This window comes from Ixodes scapularis, unplaced genomic scaffold (assembly GCF_016920785.2).
Source record: "Ixodes scapularis isolate PalLabHiFi unplaced genomic scaffold, ASM1692078v2 PGA_scaffold12__126_contigs__length_90152505, whole genome shotgun sequence".
Lineage (NCBI taxonomy): Eukaryota > Metazoa > Arthropoda > Arachnida > Ixodida > Ixodidae > Ixodes > Ixodes scapularis.
The window spans coordinates 65795412-65805332 of record NW_024609838.1 but is presented as its reverse complement, the minus strand read 5'-3'; the positions used below and the strand labels follow the sequence as shown (position 1 = coordinate 65805332).

General features: G+C 47.8%; 1 protein-coding gene across 1 annotated transcript; it reads right to left on the bottom strand.

Annotated features, from left to right (window-relative positions):
* Positions 1-205: 205 nt before the first annotated feature.
* On the bottom strand, positions 206-5515 carry LOC120840367. Its single transcript, XM_040210863.3, has 4 exons — positions 5284-5515; positions 5079-5208; positions 2201-2239; positions 206-1296 (listed from the first exon to the last, which is right to left on the bottom strand). Exons 1-4 carry the CDS (start codon positions 5454-5456, stop codon positions 388-390), a joined length of 1251 nt encoding a protein of 416 aa, XP_040066797.1. The 5' UTR covers positions 5457-5515; the 3' UTR covers positions 206-387.
* Positions 5516-9921: the final 4406 nt, after the last annotated feature.

Below are 9921 nucleotides of genomic sequence, written 5' to 3'. Positions count from 1 at the left end.
AGGTTTTCTGTTCTTTACTTTAGAAGTGTCGGAGGGCAACACCCACAAGTTTTTGACCGAAATCTGGATATCGTTGCACCCCCCTTTAAGGTCCTGCGGCTGTCCCTCTGCAGCCGTGAGTGCTGCTGGCACATCTTTTGCACTGACCAAAAAATACAGTATCTTTTTTTTTCAATATAAATGCACTAAAAAAAGACCTGACTTTTATTTGTGATTGCTTTTTTAATACTGCTCATAGCAAAGTGTTCCAAAAAAATATTGTCTGTACATTTGACAAATGTTTAAAAATTGTATGTCACGCTTTAAACGCTGGTGTTCCCAACTATTTGATACTGTTTTCTAGTGGTTTACGATTACGTCATTTCCCAAACAGCTCGTCTTCATTCTTTACAACTTTATGATTGGGCTCTGTATGTTGACGAGGGCACTGCAGACTTGCATCACTTTTCCCATTTGTGGAATTAGAGTCAGTGGCACACGGTTTGTCAACACATTGTGTAGTTTCAGCCTCTGAATAGCTCTCTCCACGTGAATGCGCACCTGGGCGATAATTAAAGTAGTCTCCATGTTTTCCTTGGAAAGCTGCCCTCCTCCAACATTGAAAGGAGGCATCACTAAAACAGCGCCCTCGTCTTCCATGGTGGTTTTTATAGCAGTGAACCCCTTGTCGCAGAGCACCACATCACCCGGTTCGATAAGTGACAAAAATCCAGAATCTCGAGTAATGAAACTGTCCGAGTGCCTGCCGCCGTAAACTTTCGAAATGAATGACACCATGTCATTTGGAAGGATTGCGATAAGGAATTTCAAAGTGTAGGATCCCTTGTAGTTCGAGTAAAGGTAATGTTGTGCTTCTGGATCTGTAGGGGTTTCCGTCCGGATTTCAGTGCAGTCGATTATAAATGTGCACTGGGGATAATGCTGAACAAAGCATTCCGGGAGAGTGTCCTTAATTGCACACCGCGGGGGAACAAACACCCACTTATTTAGTTTTACACTAAGACAATCTAGTGTAAGCCTGAACACCCGTGAGGCAGTTGACTTACTTACACCGAAAATGGCACCCAGTGCCGTTAAACTTATACCCAGCTTAAGTTTAATCGAAAACAGGGCCAATTTGTCCTCTTTTGTGACATCTGACGACCTGTACCGTTGATCGGGCAGAAGGTTGAGCAAGATGCTGAAGACCGTCATTGTTACACCGCACAGGTCCTGAAGTGTTTGCTCGGACGACTTCAGAGACTCATACCCAAGGAAGCCGCACCTCCTTGCCCACGTCTTTTCAGGATGGGTGACCTAGAATAGAAATCGACCATTCATAAATATTTAAAGCATTGCTCTACTCCAAGAAAAGAAAGAATATTTTTCAATAAATGTCTACTACATGGCTCTATTGCGTTTAGCTTCATTCGCTTTACCTTCGCTTTGAGCGAATGTCACTAACAGGAGGGGCAATGTTTATTTTATGCCCTGCAATAATTTGGCCAGCCTTGAAACATTTGCAACAAAACGAGCATTAACTACCCAAAGTGCTTTGTAGCTGTAATGGTGTTTAGCGTACTGCTCATTAGAGCCTAGTGACATAAGATGGAAGTAGTTGTGGCACAGTTCTCAATGAACATGTCGAGGAGCCATTGACATTCTTCAGTTAGCACACTGAGTGGATATTGACCTTTCATGCAATTCGAAAGTTGCAGGAACAGGTTATTTGAGCACCCTGCTTCACTAAACATGGATGTGGCAACAGCTTCTTCACTGATGCATAGTTCGTGCAACAATGCTCAACTGACAGAAGTTACTGTAACCCACTCAACGAGGATTTACTAAGAAGTATCTGGAACTTTTAATCAGCTTTCCTCATTTCAGCTCTCAGTAACATGGCTCAATTTAAGGAAGTGGATCGTGCAGACCCAAACTTTTCTCTATTTCTAACAATAAATCTGCTTGGGCACCGTCAGACAAGGTCCAAAGAAGTAGCGCAAGCAGTACTTCAGAACTAATCGGCGATACAAATTCAAATGCTTTGGATGAGTGCAGCTCCGGTCTGGATGTTAGAGGGGTGAACAGCATGTAAGTGTGTCAACAAATGTATTGCTTTGTTTTTTTAAGTTTCAAAATTGAATTGTAATTTTCTGACTTCTTTTTCAATGAACCTATCGAACAAGTTATAAGTATGTTGCATTGAGGACATAAAAATCACCTTGTCTGCTTGAGCAACGTGAGTGACTTGTTTGTAGGACTGGGCGTCGATTAAAAATTTTAACCAGATTAATCGCTACCCTTTAATCGATTAATTAATCGATTAATCGGTTGCGTTGATTTTTATAAATAATATATTAAAAATAATGGCAACAAATCGTCTTGCCTTTCAACTTTGAAGACTTATTTTACTCTCTGTTACACGGCACAAAGGACATTTGGAATTGAGGATATATATATAGATCAACGATTCAAAGGCTCACTTATTTTTGCTCCAGCTCCGAAGACAAAGAAATTTGTCCACATTCTCCGACAGGAAGGAAAGAAGTCAGGGCTTGGGCGATGCTTTGTTTTTCCAGAGAAAGGAACCTCGACGGAGAACGCGTTGTTGTATGCGTTTTGGCGGATGGTCCTTACTGCAGTGGCGTACATAGGTGCTTCGCTCGTAGGTGATACTGAAGCAAACTTACGCTTCCACTGTACGAAAACGGCTTTTTGAAGATGATGCAGTGGACTTCCTTCGAGTTAAAAACTTCACCGCTGGAGTTTACGTTAAGCCGAAGCTTTTCAGCGTGAACTCGTCCATTTTTACGAATACTGGAACAAGTAACCATGGCGTCAATGGCGTTGTTAGCTTTCCCGCTTGTTTTTCTGCTTGTTTGTCTTGTCTGGGCAGGATGTGTAATAGATCCTCAACACGTAAAGTTTCGTGGTCGGGCGAGGATCGATTGCGGGCCTGGCTTGTTCGTCTTACCTCGGCAGAACTGTAATGTATATCCTCGAACACGTGACGCTTCGCGAGCGCGAGAATTGAACCTTGCTCATAGCACCTGGCTGGGAACGGAACACCGCTCGGGACAGAACGACCGGATACACGCCCGCGGCGCGGTGCAACAATTTTCGGACTTCGGTCAAAGATTTCTGGAAGTTTCCCCCTGACACTTCTGAAGTAAAGAACAGAAAACCGATTTCGCCTGCGTGTCCTAGTTGTTGCGTAAAAAAAAGATAGAGATTGGCATTTCGGGCACCCCTCAACTCACTCCCAGCCTTCAGGGTCACACCTGGTCGCACTCCCAGTGACGTCATTCGGAGTGCCGTGTAGCTTCCCGTGTGCTATCTCGGAGGACGCTTCCCCTCCCTCTCTCTGCGTACATTAGCGGGCGCTATGCTGCAGCTTAGAGCCGAGCGAGGTCACGTAATCTTTCCGCCGTAGTTCCTTCGACTGCCACTTGGGGCTGCAGGTGGGGGAAAAAGCTCGAGTTTTGCTTTGCGATTATGCAGCGGAATCGCGACATTTTTAATAAAGGAAGTGTTTTCTCTATCCTCTGGGATACGATAAACAACGTAAAAATGACGAGATGCAAATTGTTTTAATCATAAAATCGTTGCACCGCCCCTTTAAAGGAGCTGTGCAACGATATTCAATTGGAATGTTTTTCTCTCTACACGAGCTTACTGGCACACCTGGGACTCAAGGATACTCTCACGCAACGCCATTGGCCAAGAAACTTCTTTGTTGCGGTGTAATTTCAAGGACAAAAACGATCATTTTCATTCAATCTCTCCTTTGCAAAATTTGATGACGTAACTCGGGGATCGCAGTACACCCAAGTGACGATATTTGAATGCGGTTCATAGATTGGACCCGAGCATTGCGTGGGCACTCGGCTTTGGCTCGTGACAATTGCTAGCTCGAGAAGCATTCGGGTAGTGACCCGTGTCCAATCGCTGCAACGACGACAACAGCCGAGCCATAACAATGTCTGGAACTCAGCGCATGTCCTGCGCTTTGCCAACCCCAGCGCATGGCTATGATCAACACTGGCGGCATATAATCGGCTCCAGATCACGTGGCCGCTTGTTCTGGCTGCGAGTTGAGGGGGTGAACGCTGCTCGTTTTTCTTTAATTTTTTTCTGGGACTTCTATTGCGTGGGGTGAAAAACGAACGCGTGTTTCATAGGTCATTAACGTTAGGGATCCGTTTTAAGCGGTATTTGCGCAAAGTACAAAAATTGTTGCATCGCTCCTTTAAAGGGGGGAGGGGGGGGGTGCATGAGTCACGACCCCTAGTTCGGGCAGTTCGTCCAGGATAGAGCCATACGTGCGTCCAGTTGACTTCTTTTTGAGTACCGATTAAGTGATCGATTAACCGGTTAAAAATTTTGATCGCGACTAAAGCCTTAATCGATTAATCGGAAGGTTAATCGATTAATTGCCCAGCCCTACTTGTTTGGACCCATGAGTTCCATCGGTAGCAGACAGCATGAGCTGCAAAGGACCCTTGTGGTACACAGGATCTGTCTGCGTCTCCTGCAAAGTTCGAAAGAAAAAAGATAAAGAGTGTAATAACGTCATCAACTTTCCAGTACGTTGTAAGACAACCACAAAATAAAAGACAACTAACCGCGACGCAAGTCAACGGCAGCTGCTGAGCGTCGACCGCCACCTCAGCTAAGAGCAGCAAGCCCTCCTCTAAAGCGCGAAACACATGTACGACGAAACCGTCCGATCCGACGTCCGACCGTGCAATACGACGGTCGGAGGCGAGGGTTTTCGTAGCATCGGAGAGCGTTCAAAACCCTCGCCTCCGACCGTCGTATTGCGCGGTCGGACGTCGGATCGGACGGTTTCGTCGTACATGTGTTTCGCGCTTAAGGCGGGAGCATTCGTGTCTAGCGAGCTCTCGTTCGCCGACACGTTCGTCAGCACCACGGGGAAAGACCCCTCGGGCGAATGTGGCGGGGTCGAACTTCGAGCAGCGGATCGACTCCGCTTCGCCCACCTGCGGTAAAAGGAGGGTGCGTTTGAGTCAGTGCGAAAGGTGTTCGATTCTCCGCTTCACCTTACCTCTCGTGCCTCTACCGCTTACCCGCCGCCTTTTGTAAGCGTCAGGAAACGAAGTCGGCAGGTAGGATGGGTTAGCCTGGCTCTCGCTCTTCGCGTTGTTTACGAAGTGCGTGCTGCATATTCGTGAGTCTTTTTTCGGCAGCCACGGAGAGCCATCAGGCCTATTAAAAAACAAGGTAACTTAGTGTAGTTGAGCTACTGAATCGTAAGAGAAAGGCAGAGAAACGGTCACTCACTTTGTCCTCCGCACAGCCCTAATCCAGGCTTCTCGGCGGTCCGTCTCGAACCACTTGCCGGGAAATTTCACGGGAGGCTCTTTTTTCTTCGTGTTTAACACGCTGTTGTGGCAGCCAACTACACAACAATATCGAGTGCCCTGTCTTTTCGCCTTCGGCGCGCTAGTATCCATCACGGCGACGCAGCGATAAGCGTACGACAAGCGAACCTCCGGAAAGAGCGTGCGCCGTGTACGCCGCTGAAATGTGAGTAAAGCCCGCCAGGGGAGAAAGCGGCGCTGCATACGCGCTGCGAAACTTGAGCCGTACTGGCCTATAGACCGTTTTATCGTGGGTAGCGCCATTTTGAGAGCGAGAGAGAAAAGGGGAAAGGGATACCGGCGCTTTCCCCCTTTCTGATTGTGTAGAAAGAGTGGAAGTCCCGGATGAGAGGCCTGGCCGGTGTTGGGTGTCTGCTGTGCCCCACATTCTTTCGCGCTTTCTTTTCTGTTTTGAACTCGCAAACTTAATTAGAGTAACGGGCTTCGATGGCAACAGTTCGCCGGTCATCGGGACACCATTGCTCGGTCATAGGGTGCACGAATAACGACAGAAAGCGTCGAATACTGTCCGAGGACCTATGTAGCTTGCAATGAATCCGGCAAGGCGAGAGCGGCTGCAGTGTCTTTAAGCTCCATCGCTTTCCACATGACCCCGGTCTTGGCGGCAGTGGATTGCGTTCGTAAACCGAAAAGACATTTCCTCAACACCATCTTCTCGACTGTGCTCGGAACAGCTTGTGAATGGAGCGCGCACCGAACGCTGTACCGCCGATGAACATGGGGTACGCTCGCAAGGTGCGTGCCAGTTTTCTCGTGATAATTGCTGTTTCAGCTTGTAAAATTTTGTAACTGAATTTATCTTAATATTGATAATTTGCAGTGGTGACTCACTCGATTTCATCATTTACAATACTTAGTTGAAGGCTTATTTCCGCCGCCGGGTAAGGCTAGAAATTGTTGAAAAGGTAGTTCTATCGGTTTTCCTGAATAGCGATCCTATGTGCGATACCAGAGAGCCGGCAAAAGCGCTCCTTGGAGTGCCGCTGGTGGGTTGTTTGGGTTGTTTCCGTTGATTGGGCGCTTTGAAGTGCTGGATAGTCGCTCCAGGGTACGACTCGTGTGTTGCGATCTGCGTCTTCGAGCCCAGTGTGTACGTTTCTTTGTTCGTGTCATGGCATCCGCCAGTGCGGCAACGGGGGGAACAGCGGCAGCGAACGTGTCAGTGATAGAAATCGGAAGTTAGTACTCAAAATATTGCATCAAATAGTAAAATAATTCGTGGCTGCTTTGACGCTTTCTGCGGTTCGATATAAGCACATCTAGAACGTCTTCGTCGTTCAGCCACAATGAAATATGAGAACACGGATACGCAAGATAGAAGCAGCGCAGCAAAACGATCTGTAGCAGCTCCGGGTGTTTACAAAAGTTAATTGAGGTTCCCGTTTCGTGTATCGCTATACTCTGTTTCATACTTAGCGTGCAACGCTGTCAAAGCTACTGGCACGAGCGCGTGGCTTCATCTATGGTTTTACTTGCGCGAGAACGCGTGCAAACGATCAAAGAGATCAAACCCCACGCTCGCGCCTGCTTTGACAGCGTTGCACGCTAAGTATGAAACAGAGTATAGTTCATTACTAAAAACGGCTGCGTTGAAAGGGGCCTATTGCAAGCAAAAATTTATGAATGGTTCATCATTTCCAGTCACGCGGAAAGCGGTGGAGCTTCCAAACATTGCAGCCGCACGTGCCTAGCCGAATTCCATGCAAGCTACGAGGTCCTTGGGCGGTATTCGACGCTTTCTGTCGTTATTCGTGCACCCTCTGACCGAGCAATGGTGTCCCGATGACCGACGGACTGTTGCCATCGAAACCCGTGGCTCTAATTAAGTTTGCGAGTCTAAAACAGAAAAGAAAGCGCGAAAGAAGTTGGGGCACAGCAGACAGCCTACACCGGCCAAGCCTCTCATCCGGGACTTTTACTCTTTCTACACAATCAGAAAGGGGGAAAGCGCCGGTAGCCCTTTCCCCTTTTCTCTCTCGCTCTCAAAATGGCGCTACCCACGATAAAACGGTCTATAGTCCGACCGCGCAATACGACGGTCGGAGGCGAGGGTTTTCACCGCACTCCGATGCTACGAACACCCTCTCCCCCCAAAGTCATTCCGGCAGTCCGCACGTCGGATCGGAAGGTTTCGTCGTACATGTGTTTCCCGCTTAATGCGTCATCCGTCAAAACACGTGATCACGCTTCTGCCGTTACCCGCGCACAGAGAGCGGATTCAAGTCCGGCGTGTACGCACCGTCACTACGCCTTCAGCTTAGGGAGAGACAGAAAAAAGAGAGAAGGAGTACAAAGCAAGCAGGCCAGAACGGGGGTGGGGTGCGCTTACAAAGGCTAATCTTCAGGGGCATCTCAACAAAAAACGGAGCGAGAGAATTTGTCACTTCTACCCAAGATTGATAGTGCAGTAGATGTTATGCGTGACCTTGTGCTTTAGGCAGGTTCCGTGCTCTGCCTTATTACCAGCTTCGAGACAGTAGTCACGTGACCCTAACCGGAGACACGATTGGCCTTAAACACGCATAGCGTCTACCCTGCTGTCAATACCGATTTAACAGGACAGCTCTTTGAAGGTCAGCTTTCGAACTTCTAAAGAAACTGTCCAGTCCAAAAGTGTTTCTAAACGGGGCAAGTTTGGAAACAGTATGTTTTGCGTCGTATAACTTACATTATAATTTAAAATGAAGAACTAAGCGCGACTATTTTTTGCGCACGATGTACACAAATATATCTATAAATATATAAATATATTTTTTATCAATAAATTTAAAACTGTTTGTACACTGTTAGGTTCGCGTTTTTAAACTTCAATTTTTTTTACGAAAGAGTCACACATAAAAGACACCCCGAACTGCACATCGTCCGACTTTCAACACACGATGAATCGCCGACGCTCGCAGTCAGAAGGTTGCGATGCTGCGGGAACGGTTTCTGAAAGATGCTGCGTAGGGTACGCCGGGCGCAACGGCTTCGCGACCGTTCGAAGTGCTAATGATTCGCGACAACAAAGTAGCGTCTTGCAGCTTCAGTAATCTAACGGGGCTCGAGAGTCCCACGCTCACATTTCCGCAGAGCGAGCGCGGCCGGCCAGATCGAGGCGCAGTATGCTCTCGCGTCGCGATTGCTACGTCGTTGCTCTGCCTACACTGATGACATGTGCACTGGCAGTCAAAGCAACCCTCTCGAGACTTCACTCGAGTTTAAAATAGACCCCTTTCAAAAAATCTGGCAACAGCGAAAATCCGCTGAGCGAGTCCAACAACATTGGGCGGCCGGCGCCATTGGGAAGGACCCTGTTGCGGCCGGCATCGTTGTTTTGACTGTAGCGTTCTTGTTTCGTCGATCCCTTCGCCTCTGTATGGCTGCAGGTAGCGTTTTCCCGATCACGGGTTGGGTAAACGACCTTTCCCAGCTCCCAGCCGTTAAAGATGATGAGGTATATCGCTTCTTCAAGAGCCGATCGGACTCGGAACGACGATTCGACAGAAGTTACAACTTTCTCGTTGAGAGGTTCGTGGTCGCCGCATCTATAAAGGCCAACTACGCAAGAAAAAGTAATTACTAAGATCCTTGTAGTTACGACATCAAGCATGTCATCAAAAAATTATAGGAACCGGTTATAATTTACAGGCTGTAGTTAGAAGTTGCCAGTACTCTCCGGATGTGCGACAAAACAGGCGCAGGGGTCCCGCTTCGCTGTCGCTCGGACAGTCGCGCGATGAAGCACACCGCATAAAAGCGACGAGCGAGCGACCAAGGCGATGAGCGTCGTTTTCTAGAAATCCCAAACCAAGCGACGCAACAAGCGACAGTGAAACGTTTTCGTTGCTCGTGGCCGACTTTCGTCGCTTGTGTCGTCGCTTGACTCGTCGCTCGTCAAATCGGGTTTTTTTACTTGGAATTAAGACCTAAAATTTCAATGCGCAAGTTAACCAGTAAAGGACGTATTCGACACAAGTTCCTACTTGATGCGTCGAGTCCCTTTTTCTTGAGGGGGATTTTAGAGTTGAAAAATGTAGAGCAGCAAATTTTGCAGTGAAGCAGAAGTTGCAAGCGCGTGCATGTTGCTTTGCATAAAGCACGCGCTGCACAGATGTCTGCACTACAGGCAGGTTAAAGCGTCAGGTCGTATGGCTTCATGCGTACCTAACATAATTTACACGCGCAAGTTTGAAGCACCGCGAGCTCGTGCATACCTGAAGCTAGGCGCTCGCAAAGCTGTCACGTCCACAAGCGATACCACGAGCAACATTATATTTGTATTTGACGCCTTGATTTCTTCAAGCTAGCTGAAACTTGAGAACTCCACCTCCAAACGCAAGAAAGTGAGATTAAAAACACCTGACTCAAACACCCAAGGAAGCGTAGCGTGAGAACGGTTCGTGTTCCGTTTTTGCACTTCAGCAGGGAAACGTTTGCGCGGCTACGCCGCCGTCAACCGGTAACGAGTACATTTCCGAATACGTACCTTAACGCCAGACTTGTCCAGATACCCACTCTGCTTACAGAGGGGTACGCAGCAGTACGTTGGCATCGT